Genomic DNA, 19,972 nt, shown 5'->3' with positions numbered 1-19,972 from the left:
ATATAATAGACTAAACTGGCCAGGAGGAAAAGGTCAAATTTATCCAACCTTCCTTTTATAAACTTTGTTACTGCTTTGATTTTAAGGCTCAAGCGTGAGAAAAATTAATTTATTCGGTTTCATTTATGAAATTCAAAACATTTTTGTTCTTCCCAATAGCTCTTCAATGCAAGGCACCAAGGATGCAATAAATATTAAATGTATACGCTTGTGATGCTTTAGGACCCAACAAGGTCTTGGGAAGCCTCGGGAATATAATATTCCCTCCTAAATATTTTGCATCCTCATTGCCCCCATGTGAAGAGATAAATATTTATTAACTATTCAACATCAACAAGTCGTTAAACTTCGTTTTTTGTTAGTCCTTTGTGCTCACATTTAGCTTTTGATGAAAACGCAAATCTTTCGGGCAATTTAGCTTTAAGTAATTACCATCATTTGTTATTCTTTTATTTATACCAGAAAGCATTATCTACGTATGCTGGATTAAATTCTAAATATTTTTTGGAAGAATGGGTTTGTCTTTTTCCTCATTCCTGGATCCATTATCTTGATACCTGACCAGTCTCAAGCTTTTAGATTCGAAGAGTTTGGAGAACACTTTTCAGAAAGCATGGAAGATGAAAACGAAACTCCTGAAGAGGTGCAGGATAACAAGGAGGATGTTGAAGAGACTCCAGGAGATGAAGAAACCTCTGATCCTCAGGATGATGCCCAGGAAGGTGAGGATAACCCCGATGGAGAGGAGAATCTCGATGAAGAAGAGAATCCCGACGGAGAAGAGAATCCTGATGAAGAAGTAGACCCTGAAGCAGGGGAGGAAGTGGCTGAAGACGAAGAACCTGTTGATGATGTGGTTGATGTAGAGCTAGGTATCAGAGAGGAAGGTGGAGAACCTGATCCTGGTTCTGAGCTCCAGACTAAGCAAGTGGCCTGGGACGAATCAGTTCCCTCTGATCAGGTTAGAACTGAAGATCGATCAGGAGAAAAAATGGGGATAAATAATTTAAGAACATTTTGGAAAAAAAGAATACAAATCAGGATGAACACCAAAAAACCCGTTTTGGAGTTTACGCCCTCTATCCCAATCAATTTAGGTTCTAAAATTAGTTTTCCCTTATGTTTTCTAATATTGGAAGATTTTTTTAATCCATTTAAAGTCTATTTAAGTAAAACAAAGAGATGATTGGATTTAAAAGATTAGTTCTATGTTAAACTACTTATCGCGCTTGCAGAGGCTTCCTTCCACTCTAATTACATTTTTTCTATCGATGCCCCTGTACTTCAGAGACCCGACCCTGGTAAGGGGCAGGATAAGGCTCTGCTGAGGAAAATGTTATCTGGTATGTGGGCCAGCAAGGAGATGTTAAACGAGACTACGGATAAGCAGGTTGTCATGAAAACAACCCTTAGAGAGCTCATCATCTACTGGTAGGTTCTCAAAAAAATTTGTACTTTTAAAAAGGCTTTATTTTCTACTATTTGATCTAGCAGAATTCATGGTTTGAAATATCTAATGTCTACGGCATTGAATTTAAAAGATCTAGGGATTAGAAATTCAGAGTTTGTGACCAAAACTCAATTCCTTTAAATCAAAGTACGACATTTTTCATATTCTGGAATCTTTGTAGGATTTTTAATAAATATAAAGAGACTCTACACGTAATTTCTATTAACCCTTTAGAGTAAAGTGGCATGTTCGATTGAAAAATTGAATACAACTTTATCCCTCTTTTAAAGACGAAAAACGTATTTATAATGCATAATGGTTTCAATTTTTTTGCAAATAAACAAGAGCCGTAACAATTTTTTTTATTATAAAGAATTTCTTGAGATTTGGTTGAATTACAATCTAGAAATTTATGAAAAATAAACCATTTTGAATAAATAACAGTCAATTTATAACTTTTAATAATTTTTTTAGGGACCTCAAAAAGAATGTATAAAACGACTATCAAATGCAGTAAAAATAATAAAGAATTAAAAGTAATAGTTTTGTGTGAAATAAAATATAAAAAAAATAAAGAAACTTAGATTCATCTTAATCCAAATGATGCCGGAAAACCTCAATCACAGACAAATCTAATTTATTTATTCAATTGTCCAAGGTTTAGTTTTTATTCCATCTGCCCAATTATCGTCGATTTCCCCAATAAAACGTGACGTTATCTAACTTTCAGACATGTTTACCTGGAAATATAAGATTTATATTTTCTATTGATGTTAAAAGGGATTGTACTCGCAACTTGTACTTAAGTTTAAACCTCCCCCTGGACAAATTTCTAACTACATCCATAAACATGACGATATATTCAAATTATTTATCAGATTGAGATAAAGAGAACCGTTACGACTGGCAATCTGTCAAAAATAAGTTCAGTTGACATTACAAAGACACTCCCTTTATTAATGTTTACGACGAGTATTCTAATGTGGTTTATGGTTTGTTTATCCTCTATAATGTGTTTACAATACAATTTAACTTATTTCTCTTTGAATGGAACTAGAACTAAATTATTAATATCTCCATTGATTTCTAAGGCACAACCCAGGAAAAGGAACATAATGTGATAATAGTTTTGAGAATAGCATAGATGTTGTCAGATAATTCATGTGTATATATATGATAGATGTTGTCAGATAATTCATGAATATATATATGATAGATGTTGTCAGATAATTCATGAATATATATATGATAGATGTTGTCAGATTAATTCATGAATATATATATGATAGATGTTGTCAGATTATTCATGAATATATATATGATAGATGTTGTCAGATTATTCATGAATATATATTTGATAGATGTTGTCAGATAATTCATGAATATATATATGACAGATGTTTTCAGATTATTCATGAATATATATATGACAGATGTTGTCAGATAATTCATGAATATATATATATATATGACAGATGTTGTCAGATAATTCATGAATATATATATATGATAGATGTTGTCAGATAATTCATGAATATATATATGATAGATGTTGTCAGATAATTCATGTGTTTATATATGATAGATGTTGTCAGATAATTCATGAATATATATATGATAGATGTTGTCAGATAATTAATGAATATATATATGTCGCGTGGTTCTAAAAGAAAGTGTTTGTTTCAAAGGACACCTAGTGTAATTTATATTTCAAATTTGCCAGAGTAAAAAGTGAGGGTTTTCCATAGTTTTTAGAACCATAATGATAGAAATTAATAATCTGTGAATATTAAATTTACGTTGCAAAAGGATTGAATTTCTTACCACAAACTCTGATTGTGTAATACATATATCTTTGCAACCCGATGTAGTTCACCTTATATATTTCAATATTTGAATCAAATAATCAACTTTATAAATATCCAAAGCTTTCTACATCATGTTGCAAAGATATAGCGTTTAGAAAATTTGAAGAGTTAAATACAATATTTTAACCTTATTCAGCATGTTCTTGTTCGTGATCGTGTACATGACGTTCAGCCAGTACTCCAAGGACTACTTCTATCTCCGGGACAGGATTGCAACACTGTTTCAGGCCGATATGGATAAATTAACAGAGGTCGGGGAAAATATAATTTTCCATAGATTAAAAATAATACAGTGGTAGGCAATTATACAATACAATTAAGACGACTTTCGGCTTCAATTTTGATTGATATCAAGTGCTTAAACAGCGTGGATACACAAATAACTGAAAACAAAGAAAAGCTGTTAATCAAAGAAAGGCTGTTAATCAAAGAGAAGCTGTTAATCAAAGAGAAGCTGTTAATCAAAGAGAAGCTGTTATTCAAAAAAGCTTCTCTTTAATTACTTGTTAACCTGTAATTCGAAAAAAGCTTGTTAACAATAAAACTGGAATAAAAAAGTCGTCTTCATTATATTGATATGAATGTAAAAACGCAGATTATTGTCCTTTTATATTTAATGNGCGGGGGGGCCAGGGGGGACTAATAATCGTATACTAGGAATTTACCGAACTATTTATTGACTCAATTGAACTATGTTTTTGCTCATATGAAATTTTTTTTTGTCATTTCAACTATATGTTTTTGCTCATTTTAACTATTTTCTATTCATTTGAACCATTTTTTTGCTAGTTTCAACCATTTTTTGCTTATTTAACTATTTTGCCATTTAAACTTTCTACTTTTGGGCTTAATTGAAATATTTTTTTCAATATAGTTCAAATGAGCAAAAATTAGTTCAAATGCGCAAAGAATGTTATCGTTTGAACTATTGGTCGTTTGAAAGCTACTACACGTGGATCACGTGCAACAGTTCAAACGACCACTAGTTCAAAAAGTCAATAGTTCAAACGGCAGTAGTTCAAAATATAAAGCACCTCTTTCTATTTTGCTTTATAAAATTTTATCCTAGTTTTTTTTTATATACATATATTACTAGGCTTTTTCACACCCATTTTCTATTTCAACCTGTAATTTGGCTCTTTTCTGTCAGCTTTTTCTCTTTGTGCGTTAAAAAATGTGAGCAGCGCCAAACTCTGTTACCCACGAATGCTGCAATGAATTAAAAGAAGAGAGATAAGTATATATTTTAGGGTTAGATTAGGCCACGTGCTGCGGCTAGGACAGGCTAAGAGGCCGAGGCCGTGGCTGGAACTGGTTTTCTCGCTGTCTTATAATTCATTACGGCATTCGCGAGTAACAGAGTTTGGCCGCTGCCTAAAAAATGGTTTGCAGATTTAATAATTTTATTTGTGGGTGTTCAAAATTATAAAAAAATAAAAAAATTTTGCAGAACACTTTTTGAAATTTTCAGCAACCATGTAAACCTCCCTTGGGTAATGTGAGGCCATCCACACAAAATTTTGGCCTAATTGTCCCAGCCGATAATTAAAGAAACAGATAAACAAACAAACAGACAGATAAGCAAATTATATATAGATATCATATTTTATGTTTTCAGGTCCGTGGGTTCTGGGACTTTGCGGAGGGGAAACTTCTGGGTGAATAAAAAACTTTTTTTAAAATAATATAAATTTGAAATTTTTCATACAGTGCTTAACATTAAACAGCGGAATAATTGTTCTTCATTTTTTCCCTTATGTAATGAGAAACATTCTACACCTCTAACAATGTACTCTGGACATTTTGAAGAAATTAAACAGTAGCAGATACAAATAAAATCTTCATTGTGGTCTTTCCAATCAAATTTAAGAACAAAGACGACATTGTTTTCCACTGTGCAGCGTTTAGTGTTCATAAGATCTGTTGTAGATGGATTGTACTGGGAGACCTTGTACAATAATGGCCGACCAACGACAAGGTTTATTTGTCCGGGATCTAGAAGTTTAGCTAGAGGACCCTGTCCTGTCCCACCAACAGACAGGTATATACATACATCAAGTACAGGAAGTACAATCAGTACAATGATAATGTACAGTGCACATTGCACATTACATTGTTTGTATCGTGCATACTGCATAGCTTCAAATTGCAATATTTATGAATTTAACAGAAAAATTAAATTACTTCAAAATTATTTATGAGAATTTTCATGCAAAAAATTCAGGGTTCTTTAAGTATTTTTCTTTTAAGCTTGGAGATTTTTCAAGAATGATATGGGACACTTTTTTTAATTTTATAATTTTATAGATTTTATAATTACAACTTATTCTAATCTTAGAAAATGAGGAGAACAAAATAATTGTGTTGATATAATTTGAGAAAAGAAAAACTTAGTTAAATTGTTGGTGGATTTAGGATGTTTTTTTATTACATTGATGAGAAATCAAATATAAAGCCATACCAACGAAGAACCATCAATGTACTTCGTTGGTACAATTTGTGTATTTTCACATAGTGTATATAGACTCTATATCAAGGTTCATGAAAAGTGTAAAGTGTTCACGCAAACTGATTTCAACATAAATTGCTCAAATTAAATGTAAACGATTCTGTTACAAAAACTTCTATTCAATCCGCATACCCTTTTCTCGTCAATAACTTATTATATGCATTTAATGTTCTACCATTTCATTGGTACACTTCTCAATTTTTATGTTTTGCATAATCCAAGTAGCCTTGATTCCAAATTTTTATTTAAAAATGTATCCGTAAATTAACTCTTATATAACTCTCTCAAGAAAATGTAAACGAATTTGTTGTAAAACTTTAGTATTTAACTCATGTAAACTATTATGTACAATTTAAATAATCTCGATACGGAGACAATAAATATCTAGATCTCAAAAAAAAGAAATCAAACGGGCTAAACTTTCAATTGTAAAAGATTACGTAAAGGGTAAACCAGAAATGATGTAACTTCTAAGACTACCGTTCGGAATCTTTTAAGTTTTTCTAGTTTTCTGCATACCATTTCAAGAGAATGTTTAGACAAGGGATTAAATGCAACCTTCCGATCCTTTTATTCAAAGACTTTTGCGAGTGACCCTGTCACATAGATCAAAACTGTTATAAAAAGTTTTCGAACCACTCACTCACTCAAACTTCTTTCTGTAAAAGCTTCCGGACGTAAAGGAGAATAAACAGTGATAACCAGAAAACTGTAGAAGAGGAAGACGATATTAAACCAATACTGAAGTACATTCGATGTTGTTACAAAGCAATAGCTGTACTGGAAAGTTTTAATATCTTTTATAATGTGTTTATCCTGCACAATTGGTGTGACTCAGGTTCATTGGACTATTTTAAGTCATAACTTGAGTTAAAAAGTCGAAATTCTATTCCAGAGTTTTAAGTAAATTTAAGTGACCCTCCATGCAGAGATGGCAATGCCCGATTTACAACGGTACCCTTGAAAGCTTTGTCTGATCAAGGATGAATTAGATATTAATGTTCTGTTTCCTTAAACTGAGCTGAAAACTTTAGAATGAGATATCCTTGATCCCGATTGGTAAATTAATCTGGAGATTATGAAAAAGATTAATCTCGATATCCACCATTCTAAAGTTTTCTTTTCGGCTCTGTATATTTTCATTTGCGGTTTCTCTGGGAAAGTGACTTGCGCATTTCTTGACCTTAAAGAAACTAAATCTGCAAAAATATTTAAACAAAGAGTAATCAATATTTATCTTGAGAATTATGAGAGAGGTAATAATTAAAAAAAAACATCTTAAATAACTGAAACTTCATTAGCTTATTTCTGTTTAAGTAACTACCATCATTAACACCCTGTATTTTAATTTATCTCTACATAAAAACCCCTCTCATCTCACCCTGCCACAGATCACCTGAGAATCTCCTTCCTTCCAATAAACACCTTACCTATCCAAAACATATCTTGATATGTGTAACAAATTATATTCAGTATCGTTACTTAACTTCGGGCCAACCACTCAAAAAAACCAACCCTGGTTAGTCGGGTCCAAACTGCATAGTAAATTGTGATTGCTTATTTTTATCTTATGCTTTGTAGTGAATAAAAACATGAAATATGAAAAGAATTAATGGAGAAAGACGCAATAGTAGGCTCTTTTCCGGGTCAGAAAATCGACGGTATCTTCCACATTTTTGATCCGATAAAGGTTTCAACGTTACGATTGTAAATCGGGCATTGTCATCTTTGCATGAAGGGTCATTTCATATTACGCTTACGTACATTCCCTTTAACAGGAACGTGATGTATGAGAACCGAATGTTGGGAGTTCCAAGGATTAGACAACTCCGAACCGCAAACAACTCCTGTCCTATACTACCAGATTTTAGTAAAGCTATTAAACGATGCCATGCTCCATACTCAATGGCTTACGAAGATACATCAGGTTTGGTTTTTTTGACAGAAAAAATAGATAGATAGATAGATAGATAGAAAGATACACAATTTTACTGTTCTGTTATTGTTTTTATAATTCTAGTCTTACTTTGTAGTCTTTTCTTTACGTGTGCTATTACATTTTTTTAANAGGGGAAGATGTATTGTAGTATTGAGAGGGGAAGATGTATTGTAGTATTGAGAGGGGAAGATGTATTGTAGTATTGAGAGGGGAAGATGTATTGTAGTATTGAGAGGGGAAGATGTATTGTAGTATTGAGAGGGGAAGATGTATTGTAGTATTGAGAGGGGAAGATGTATTGTAGTATTGAGAGGGGAAGATGTATTGTAGTATTGAGAGGGGAAGATGTATTGTAGTATTGAGAGGGGAAGATGTATTGTAGTATTGAGAGGGGAAGATGTATTGTAGTATTGAGGTATTGAAAGGAAGAGTAGATTAAGAAGAATGATTCTGAAAAGTTTTTAAATGAATGAGCGGAAATTGTTTATTTCTTTGTGTATCGAAATATTTGCTTCATGAAAAGCCTCGGTAAAGTAAAGCAAACAGAATAAAATATAAAAATTTTATATTTTCAGATATATGAAAGGAGTAATGTTGAGAAGGGCTTTAACTGAGGGGGGGGGGGGCAACGGGACAAGTGCTCACCCTGTAAGAGATCAAATTTGAGCTGAAATAAGTGACTTTTTATAGTTTACCCGATGCCCGCGCCGCCCCTGTTAGTTAGAGGTCAATCTGTAATCAACAAAATTCCTAAAGATTATATTATAAAACCGAAAATGTAAAATTATAAAAACAAAAAAATATTATTTAGAGCTGAGGTTTCCTCAGCCTCAGTTCAGAAAGTACACATCTGAAGATGCCTGGAGGTATCAGGATGCTGTAGCTACTCAATCCTCATCAACTACCGGAACGGTTAGTTAGATACTTTTAATCAAGGGACTGTTCACCTATTTTTTATTTTAAAACCATATTAAAGGGAGTGTCCACGAAAAATACAGGGGGTATAGACTGACCTCGAATTGAATTCGGGTTTGATCGCTACTGATCAGTTGCGTCTATAAGGAGAAAATGTTTAAAAACGTCAGACACCGACGAGAGCAGAACCCATACAAAATCACGGAGCTTCAGTATGTCACCCAGACTGCCAATTCAATTAAATTTAAAACTAAACATTTAAATGTTACAAGTCGAATTCAATTCGTGGCATTATGTTTGTGCTCAAATGTGTAACTGAAAGTCATGTGCAAAACTCAAAGAGTGGCAAAACTATTTGTCAAGTGTTTATCTGAAATGCAGGGTGTCCCACGAAACATGACAGTTGGTGAATAGTTTTGAATGTCTTCTTCCACAGACTGTATTAGATATTTATTTATTTTGCAGTTTATTTAGTTTTAAAACATCTTTTACTCAAATATATTTTACTTTGAAATCAATTTTATACTATAATATGACTGCCAAAAAATATTTTTATTATTCTCTTTGGTATCAAACTTCTTAGCAAATTATGGAAGAAGACATTTTAGAATATTCACCAGCTGTCATGTTTCGTGGGACACCCTGTATCTGGTTTTATCATGGTGATTTTCTCAAGCCGTTTAGATACTGTAGACATACAATTAATAAAACATTTCATCTATCTATAAATTTGGCTTGTCTGTCTGTTTGTCTGTCTGTCTGTTTGTTTGTATCCAATAAACGTCAAAAACGGCTGAACCGATCGGGCCCAAATTTTTGTGGGAAATCACGTGACCACAGGGAAGGTTTATGAATGATAAAAATTTTAAAAAATGTGTTTTAAAGGTTTTTAATTTTGTAAAAAAAATTTAAATTCTTGAAAATCCGCGATTTTTTTTAAAAAATCCGCATTTTCTTCTTTGTTTTAAAATGTAAACAAAAAGAACATGTTCACAATTTAAATAGAAGATGGGCGCGAAGCGCCCTAAAAGCCTAGTTATTCAGAATAGATTCAAAAAAACATTTATAATTCTGAAAACTTATTATTTTCAATAGTGGTTTCTCTACAAAAGTGACTTGCGGCGTATATGCAAAGGAAAATATATTATAGTAATTATCAGAATTAAAAACTTTTAATCCTAAAAAAGGACAAGGTCATTCACATTTTTGATCAAATGTTAAGGTTTTAAGGGCATTGCTTTACATGGAGGCACGGCCCGCTTATAGATACTTTTTGGATGGGCTTCACAGCTGATATAGCTAGTGGACACTGAACCCTGACTTATATAGTGAAATTTTTAAAAAAATTTCATGGTAAACTTAAGGCACTCCTGTATAACGAGTCCATTAGCGCCTAATCCAATCAGGGTTCAGGAATGTGTTTGTTGTCTATTCTAAACCAATAGAAATAGTATGGCGGTAACATCCATCTTTCTATCTATCTTATTAGAGTTACGAATCCTTTGATCAGCGCTATCAGTAAATGGAAATATTTACTTTTAATAAAACTATAGTGAAGGGTTCACTTTGACAAATTTTCATTCTATTTATCGTTCATTCTTGAAAAATAACTAGTTCATTAAAAAAATGTTGGGAGGGAAGTTCAGGGCCCAAAACAGAGTTGAGTATTTTTAAGTGGTGGGCTCTGGAGTAAGAAAAAAACTAGATACTATAACTAATATAACATGACTTGCCTCTCAAGTCATTAGTAGCATCAAATGTTCCTTGTTTTGGAACTTCCAAAAAGTGGTGTGCCATTTTTGTACCTTAATAATTGACTCTGAGATATAGAGATTAAGTTTAAAATTCAAAATATTAAATACTACCAAGGTTTTTTAAATCTTTAGTATCTCCGCCAGTTTCTTTGATACGAAGAAGAAGGCTAATTTTTTTCCGCACACTTTGCGGTGACGTTTTTGGACTGCTGAAGAACTAGTTTTTGCGTAACAACAATAACAAAGGCAATCCGATCTAATGTAAACAAACATGAGTTAGTATACGGTGAATCTTCATCTAACACTAGAGATGCGCCAGATGTCTGTTTATCATTTGTGTTATTGTTTACAATCTTTATTATTGTTGTTACGCAAAAACTAGTTCTTCAGCAGTCCAAAAACGTCACAGCAAAGTGTACGGAAACCCTATCGCCCCCTCCTTCTATTCAATTCTCCTTGTTTACAGCCATTTACCGTTTTCATTAAATAAACTCTAGCAGACATAATAAAACTATGGTTTTATAAATTAGGTATTACATTGCTAATTCATAACAAAGACGATATCGAATTCTTCACTGAATTCCCATGTTTATTTGGACACCCAGTACATAACTAAATTTTCATTTTCTGTATCTTACATAATTCTTTACATTGGAGATAAGAAAAATGGCCATATTATTTAAAAATGCAATTATTGAATTTGCATGCATTTCTAAGAATTAAAATTTATTGCAGCTTTCTCTTTGGTGAATTTTTTAGATTAACAATTTGTTTCAGCTGTCCACCTATGGGGGAGGAGGGAATGTGCAGAACCTTCATTTCCAGAAGAACGAATCTGCGGCTATACTGGCAGAACTCAAACAGAACCTTTGGATAGATCAAGGCACAAGGTATAGGAGACAAGGAACAGGGGGACGAGGAACAGGGGGCAAGGAACAGGGGGACACAAGGTACAGGGGGACAAGGTACATGTGAACAAGTAACATTGGACAAGGTTTAGGGGGTCAAGGTACATAAGACAGGGGACAAGGTTCTAGGGGACAAGGTACAGGAGGATAAGGTACAGGGAGACAAAGTACAGGAGACAAGGTACAGGGGGACAAAGTACAGGATACAAGGAACAAGGGGACAAGGTACAGAGGGACAAGGTACAGGGGGACAAGTTACATGGGGACAAGGTACAGGGGGACAAGTAACAGGAGATAAGGGACATGGGGATAAGGTACAAGGGGACAAGGTATAGTGGGACAAGGTACAAGGGAACAAGTTACAGGAGGACAAGGTACAGGGGGACAAGGTACAGGGGGACAAGGTACAGGGGGACAAGGTACAGGGGGACAAGGAACAGGGGGACAAGGTACAGGGGGACAAGGTACAGGGGGACAAGGGACAAGGGGACAAGGTTCAGGGGACAAGGGAGGGACAAGGGGACAAGGTACAGGGGGACAAGGAACAGGGGACAAGGTACAGGGGGACAAGGTACAGGAGACAAGGGACAAGGGGGCAAGGTACAGGGGGACAAGGTTCAGGGGAAAAGGGTTAAGGGACAATGTTCAGGGGGACAAGGGGACAAGATACAGGAGGACAAGGAACAGGGGGGGCAAGACAAGGTAGGTACATGGTGACAAGGTACAGGAGGAACCACAAAAAATGAGACTTCCGGAAAGCAGAGCCTGAGTTATTAAGTCTTTATATTCACGCTGTAAACCTTTTTTTCTTTGCTTTTCCTTTTAATTTTCTATTCAAAGATTTTGCAAGGAAGGAAATATTAGGTCGTAATCAACCTTCAACATATTGGGTCTTTAAAAGAAGGTATCAATATTTTTTTCCGAAACACTCTTCAAACCTAGTTGGCTTAAATTCATTGATTTCAAACTTTTCTGAAAAAATACTTTTTGAAGCATAGATAGGCATTGATATAAAGAGTAATAGATTAATGTTAAGTCGTCTTCTGTCTCCATATGTTCTTCTGACACAACTGCAATTATTTTTTTCCGGACTGGGTTACGACAGTTAGTTCCAATTTTCGGGACACAATTCAGAATAGAAAAATATAAATAAAAATATTGTATTTCTTTAGGTTTGTTGCAATTGATTTCACAGTTTACAACGGAAATATAAACTTGTTTGCAGTTTGTAAACTCTTCTTTGAGTTCCCTGCAACAGGAAATAAACAGATTTTATCAAACTAAATATTTCTAAAGAATATGAATTATGAATATGTCAAATAGCTCTTTAATTATATAATGAATGATTTACACCAGAAACCACAAATCCTCTCTGCGAAATCACAAAACAATCAATTAATCTTAATTTTTATTTTTTGATCATTAAAATATACATTTTGAAAAGATGATTGAAATATATGTTTTGAAGATGAGTCCCATAGATTAATAACAATACAGGTAGACCACTAAATGTCGTCTTTTCAAGATTTAGTGTTTTTTTCGTTCACAGAAACCATGAGATAGAAGCCCAAAGGAGTTACGCGCATGCCGCTGAATTACAAGACAGGCAGAGAGCATATTCGCGTAACTCTTCAGGGCTTCTACCTGAGGGTAATTGTGATCGAAAACCCCCTAAATCTTGAAAAGACGACATCTAGTACGTGTTCTATATGTATTGTTATTAATCTATGATTGATGCACAGTGCACACTGCTTGATGATAAAGGTTTCTCAGTACAAGTTTAGGAATTGTTCCATGTGACTTTTCTTGCATTTCTTTGATGTAAAAATATTTAAGAATTATAAATTCAGGATGCCTCATGCCGCCCTACAATTTTTCGTTGTTTTTTTTTATAGCATAAAATCTAATTCAAACGTGTTTGGTAAAAAGTCAAATTTTATTTTCAAGACTTTTTCAAACTGTTTTTTCATTTTTAGTTACGTTTTGGTTCATTTGTTTCGAATGGAGAATCAAGTCTTTGTTTCATGTTTGCTTCTCAATAAATGGCAGAACCGACGAGAAAAATTATTTTTCAGATTTCCAATTTCCAATACAACCAATATGTGCTAAAACATATCTAAAACTAAAAATTTAAAACAAATCAATTAATGAAAGATTCCAGATTGTAATGTCAATACTTAATTAAAACCTAAGTTTTAATTAAAACTTATCTTAGGTTTTAGAATTCAAAAAGAATTTAGTTTAAAGGGAAGAGTAAAAATGTTTGCAAATTGAAAGGATGAAAACTGATTAAAACCCCTGATATGTTATATATAAATGTTATATCTGTAGTTATACAGGGTCACCCGTAAAGGATGCAAATATTTACAGAATGTATACTCTATGTTTCCTTGTAAGCTGGAACCTATATTTACAGAATGTATACTCTATGTTTCCTTGTAAGCTGTAAATTAGCCATTTTAGAAACACATTCAAGGCGAAGACTTAATTTAACATTGAGATAGTTATATTTAATTAGTTTTAGATCGTCTTTATACGAAGTCTCATAGTTTCCGGGTAACCCTGTATATCATCTATGTAAAAACTGTTTATATCCCTGGCTAGGTGGTTTACTACCAACTGTAGATATCCAGATCGTAAACCTTCTCAAGTATAACGAAGGAACTGATTATGTACTGATGGGAGTAGAGGTTCTATTCGCAGCGTTCATCATCTACTATCTCATAGAGGAAGGTTTAGAGGTTAAAGCTCATGGAATAGCTTACTTCATGAATGTAGGTAAATAGCATCAAAAATTTAGTTCTTGTATAAATATATTTGGTTTGTCTCTTTGTTTCTTTGTATCCAATTAACGATCGTGGCCATTTTTTTTGTAGTACCTCACTTGATCCTATTGCCGGTGAGATGAAAAAATGATGATTCTTAATTGAAAAAAAAATCACCATAAAGAAAGCTGAAAAATCTGTGAAAGTCAAAATTATTATTTTTATATAGGAAACTAGAAGCATGAAAAAACCAATGCAAATCTAGAAAGCCCCGAAAGCTAAGAAGGCTACAAAAGCTACAAAAGCTTAGAAGCATAGAAAGCTAAGAAATAATAGAAAGCTAAGAAAGCTAAGAAATAATAGAAAGCTAAGAAAGCTAAGAAAGCTAAGAAAGCTAAGAAAACTAAGAACGCAAATAAGAGGGGTGCGATCTCTTTGGCAGACTTTCATCACTGATTAAACTTTTTGATTTTAGGTAATATTCTGGATATTGTTGTGCTTGGAGTTTCTGTCACCCAAATCCTTCTCAACTTTATTAACTTTGTGATGGTTCAGCAGGTTCTAGACACCCTGCTCCAGCTCCCTTACGAGTATGCAGACTTCTCCCAGCTGAGTAACCAAGTGAAGGCTCTGACCTACCTCTCCGGGTTCAACGTGTTCGTCGCCTGGATCAAGGTTTTCAAGTATCTCTCATTCAACAAGACAATGAATCAGCTCTCTGGGACCTTGTCCGCCTGCTCCAAGGATCTCTCCGGGTTTACCGTCATGTTCTTCATCATTTTCTTCTCCTTCGCAGAGCTGGGTTACTTACTGTTTGGAACTCAGGTTGTGGATTTCAGAGATCTGACGAACGCCTGTTTCACCCTTTTCAGAACCATTCTTGGAGATTTTAACTTTGTAGTGATAGAACAGGCAGACTGGATCTTTGGACCGCTCTACTTCTTGTCCTACATCTTCTTTGTCTTCTTCGTTTTGCTCAACGTGTTCCTTGCCATCATCAACGACACCTACGGGGAGGTGAAGGCGGATATTAAGAGCCGTAAACCTGCTTTCCAGATGGGAGATTTCTTTATGGTTGGGATGAATAATATGAAGAACAAGGCCGGGATACGGGACCGAAAGTTAGATGTTGAGAACGCTGTAAAGAGAGCTGCCGAGGATGACGGGTTTGTTACATATCAGGAGCTCAGGGAGAACCTGAAGCACAGTAACTTCTCCGACCTTGAGGTTGATCTGTTCTTTGATATATTCAAGGAGGATCCTCAGATGGCAGGAATTCTTATTGGTAATATTTACATATGAATTTTCTAAATTCCTGAATAAAATTCTGCTGAACAGTAAAATTTTGTATTTGAGAAGAATTTTTATTTAAATTCAGTTTTAGAAATTTTCTTCAAACTTGTTGATTATTTTTCTAATTAATGAAACCATGCATGGTTCAAAGAGTTTATAAAATAATTTATTCTTCACATGATATGAACTATTTCTATATGCAGATGAGGATGAGAAGCGCGAGCAGGAGCTTGAGGAGGAACGTATTCTTAAGCTAGAAGGACTACTGGATGATGAGGATGAACAGGACGGAGATAATCAGAACTCACGTCCTATGTCAGGTATTGGAGAGCTAAAATGTCCTTAAGATCTGTTGTGTTTACGTCCTATACTAAGTACTGGAGTGTTTACGTCCTAATTTCAGGAACTTATTTCAGGAAATTTCATGAACAGGTATTTACGTCTTATGTTGAGTACTATAGTATTTACGTTCTATATTGGGTACTGAAATCTTACCGTCCTTTATGAAGTAGTGGAGTATTTGCGTCCTTTGTTGGGTACTGTACTATCTTAGGCACTGGAGAATTTACGCTCTATGTAAGGTAGCGGAGTATTTACGTCCTCTGTTAGGTACAGAAGTATTACCGTCCTATGTAAGGTATTGGATTATTTACGTTTTATGTTAGGTATACTGGACTATTTACGTCCTAAGTTAAGTAATGGAGTATTCACGTTCTGTGTGTAAGGTGCCGGAGTATTTACGTCCTATGTTAGGTACTGTAGTATTACCGTCCTATGTTGGGTACTGGAGTATGTACGTACAAAGTTAGGTGCTGGAGTTTACGTTCTGTGTAAGGTACCGTAGTATTTATACTGCCAATGTCAGGTTCTGGAGTATTTACGAGTATATACTTCCTATTTTAGGTAATAATGGAGCATTTACGTCCTATGTTAGGTCCTGGAGTATTTACGTCCTATGTTAAGTCCTAGAGTATTTGCGTCCTATGTTGGTATTGTTTACATTTCAAACAAAATCCAAGAAAACATTCAAAGAACAGAAGATGCAAGTTAGATTAGATATGTGAAAATAAAATTTACTGCATCTGTTAAAAATGGTCGGACTAGTAGATCTTTAATAATAAAATCTGGTAAAGAAATTTAGTCTTTGCCTCAAACTCAAATTTTTGAATCCATATATCTTTGGAACCTAATAGTGTAAACCTTAAATATCGAAAACTCAGATTAATTAATTCAATAAAATTCATAGTTTAAAATATCTAGGGCATAGGAAATTGTGTTGCAAAGCTCAGAAATTAGAGTTTGTGGCAAAAATTCAATTTCTTTAGGAAAACATGCTCGACAGAGTAGATCTGCAAGGATTAAGGCAGCAAAGTTTGGAGAAGAGCCATTACCTGCTAACAGGTAATACATATACTTTATAATAGATAGTTTACCGTATTTATTATACCCAAGATAACAACATTTCCCCCACTTGATTGGTTCAGTTATATACACTTTTATTTACACAAACTTAAGATTAGATTAATCTTGAAATTAAGAAGAAGAAGAGAAGATTAAGCATTGATCTCGATATATATTCACAATTCTGAAGTTTTCAGCTCTGGTCTACAACCAATTCATACTCCGTAGGTTCTATGAGCTTCAGGAGAGAATGGCAAGAATGGAGGCGACTGTTGGACCAATCATGATCAACCTGGATACTCTACTAGAAAGGTCTGATTATCAAACATTATGCTAAAATAGTTATTAAACCCTCTTCTTTGTTTGGTTGTTTGGAAAAGAAAACCTCTAGAGCCCTCTTTTTTCCTGTTGCTATGTTATTTTTCCTATTATACTGTGTTCTTTTCCTGTTGCTATGTTATTTTTCCTTTTACTGTGTTCTTTTCCTGTAACTATGTTATTTTTCCCGTTACTGTTTTCTTTTCCTGTTACTATGCTATTTTTCCCGTTACTGTTTTCTTTTCCTGTTACCATGTTATTTTTTCTATTACTGTGTTCTTTTCCTGTTGCTATGTTATTTTTCCTTTTACTGTGTTCTTTTCCTGTAACTATGTTATTTTTCCAGTTACTGTTTTCTTTTCCTGTTACCATGTTATTTTTCCCGTTACTGTGTTCTTTTTCTGTTACTTTGCTATTTTTCCTGTTCTTTTTCCTATTATGTTGTTTTTCCTGTACTAATTTCGTTTACCTGTTACTCGGTTTTTTTCCCGTTCTCGTGGTAATTTTCTTCATGGTCTTACACTGCTCTTTTTCCTGTTACTATGTTAAAAAGATGATATTTTAAACTTTTAAGGTTGTCATATGTAGGTAATTCTGTATATTCTAAGTTAATTAATTTTCCCGGTTTATTTATTTCTTTTCTCCCGGAACCCCAGACCTGATGCAGTGTTCAGAACATGGCTCTCATTTTTTTACAAAACATTTTCCAACTTAACAGTTCTAATGATATTATCTAAAGGTTGGATGATATGAAAAAGTCTGAGATGAGGAAGAGGAGAAACTAAATCTCGGAGTATCTATATTCGTCCTTACTCAGGCCATGGAATATAAATACAGAGATGTAATTTGATTAGATGCATTTTTTGTAACTAATCTACTAAAAAACAAGAAAAAATTTAGTTATGCATATCTACACGTTTTCTGTATCTTGTTGTATAAAAAAGAAAAAAAATTGATTAAAATATTTGTTCTTAAAGGGCCAGGATTTAAAATAGAAATAGTTTAAGGGTTTTCAAGAAGCGTTATAGAGTTTAAAAAAAGATTTCCTTTAAATTCTAAGAGAATAAAAAAGAACGAGGTTAACTATGCCTGCAATGGTTTTAAAAAGGATTTATTGATAAAACTTGTTTCTGGAGGTTTAGTTTGAATATCGAACAAATGCAGGATTGAAAAGGTTCCTTGAGGAAGTAAAAAATGTAAACATAGAAAATAGAAGTTTAATGAGTTCAAATAGCAATGAAGGAAAAACGTGGTAATGGGTTAAGGCGTATCTTGTGTCTCATGTCCTAGTTGAAATATATCAAATATTTATTTTATTTTATTAATTATGTAATGTATCAAAATCATGTGATTAACTCTAAATTTAGAATCGAGTAACATTTGCTTCTTTATTTTATTTTTAATTATTTTAAAAAATGTAATATGTTTGTTGACTACTAACCCCTTTTTCATGGGATAGTTATATCTGAAATAAATATCTTTCCTGAGTTTTGAATTTGAAGACAAACCACGTGTTTCTGGCTTGAATGCATTATGGAGAATCACCATTTTGGAAATAGAAATGTAAATAAAATATTTGGATCTGATTCTGAATAATTTTCTGTTCTCTTAGTCCTGTTTAATGTTTATGTAGTTCCTGTTCTTTTAGTTCCTGTTCATGTAGTTCCTGTTCAATGTAGTTTCTGTTCTTCTAGTTCCTGTTCTCCTAGTTCCTTTTCTTCCAGTTTGTGTTCTCCTAATTTCTGCTCTCTAGTTCCTTTTCTCCCAGTTTTTGTTCTCCTAGTTCCTGTTCTCCTAGTTCCTTTTCTCCTAGTTCATGTTCTCCTAGTTCCTTTTCTCCTAGTTCCTTTTCTCCTAGTTCCTTTTCTCCTAGTTCCTTTTCTCCTAGTTCGTGTTCTCCTAGTTCCTGTTATCCTTGTTCCTGTTCTCCTAGTTCCTGCTCTCCTAGCTCCTGTTCTTCTAGTAGTTGCTGTTCTTCTAGTTCCTGTTCTCCTAGTTTTTGTTCTCCTGGTTCCTGTTCTCCTAGTTCGTGTTCTTCTAGTTCCTTTTCTCCTAGTTCGTGTTCTCCTAGTTCCTGTTCTTCTAGTTTCTGTTCTCCTAGTTCGTGTTCTCCTAGTTCCTTTTCTCCTAGTTCCTTTTCTCCTAGTTCGTGTTCTCCTAGTTTCTGTTATCCTTGTTCCTGTTCTCCTAGTTCCTTTTCTCCTATTTCATGTTTTCCTAGCTCCTGTTCTAGTTCCTGTTCTTCTAGTTCCTGTTCTCCTAGTTTTTGTTCTCCAAGTTCCTGTTCTCCTAGTTCGTGTTCTCCTAGTTCCTTTTCTCCTAGTTCGTGTTCTCCTAGTTTCTGTTCTCCTAGTTTTTGTTCTCCTAACTCCTTTTCTCCTAGTTTTTGTTTTCCTAGTTCCTGTTCATATCGTAAATTGTGAGGCCATTCCCTTAGATGTTATTGTGTCAGTTATAAATAGTTTGAGGAGAAGGATCAAGGGTTACAAACTGCTCACGTGCAGTAGACTTTATTTTTCTTTAATTTCCATGATGTATAATCTATATTTCAGATCTAATGGAAATATACTGCATCCGAATAAATAACATATTGAAACAAACAGGGAGCTTATAGTAGTCAGGGCGCCATTTTTCATTTTAGTAGTATTGGCAGACTTATTTTTTCCACTTCTTCTATATTGACGGTTATATAAAGAATTTTAGATCATCCAAATCCCCCTCTCCATGATTGACATAGCTGAGGTTAAAAAAACACCTCCCCTACCCTACCCTCACCCCTCCCCTAACAAAAAGATAAGGATCCTAGGTACAAGGTTTAATAAATGCCCTGTTTCTAGGGAATTGTTTATTCG

At 34.0% G+C, this 19,972-nt stretch overlaps 1 protein-coding gene across 1 annotated transcript; it reads left to right on the top strand.

Moving 5' to 3' along the window:
* The first annotated feature begins 610 nt into the window (after window positions 1-610).
* On the top strand, window positions 611-18,608 carry LOC111703200 (polycystic kidney disease 2-like 2 protein). The gene is made up of 15 exons (XM_023475085.1): window positions 611-961; window positions 1,289-1,431; window positions 3,455-3,569; window positions 4,937-4,976; window positions 5,248-5,359; window positions 7,606-7,754; window positions 8,578-8,678; window positions 11,213-11,325; window positions 12,516-12,601; window positions 13,948-14,121; window positions 14,584-15,393; window positions 15,605-15,721; window positions 16,727-16,802; window positions 17,031-17,114; window positions 17,860-18,608. The coding sequence occupies exons 1-15, from the start codon at window positions 614-616 to the stop codon at window positions 17,903-17,905; spliced, it is 2,514 nt and encodes an 837-aa protein (XP_023330853.1). The 5' UTR covers window positions 611-613; the 3' UTR covers window positions 17,906-18,608.
* Window positions 18,609-19,972: the final 1,364 nt, after the last annotated feature.

This window comes from Eurytemora carolleeae, unplaced genomic scaffold, assembly GCF_000591075.1.
Source record: "Eurytemora carolleeae unplaced genomic scaffold, Eaff_2.0 scaffold17, whole genome shotgun sequence".
Classification (NCBI taxonomy): domain Eukaryota; kingdom Metazoa; phylum Arthropoda; class Copepoda; order Calanoida; family Temoridae; genus Eurytemora; species Eurytemora carolleeae.
This window is presented reverse-complemented; position numbering and strand designations above follow the sequence as displayed.

What these genes read in the sequence shown, in the direction of transcription:
- LOC111703200 (XM_023475085.1), top strand. Translation starts at nt 614, where the DNA reads ATGGAAGATGAAAACGAAACTCCTGAAGAGGTGCAGGATAACAAGGAG. An exon ending in CCTGTCCCACCAACAGACAG is followed by an intron (nt 5,360 to 7,605) that starts GTATATACATAC and finishes TCCCTTTAACAG; the next exon opens with GAACGTGATGTATGAGAACC. An exon ending in GAACTCACGTCCTATGTCAG is followed by an intron (nt 15,722 to 16,726) that starts GTATTGGAGAGC and finishes CAATTTCTTTAG; the next exon opens with GAAAACATGCTCGACAGAGT.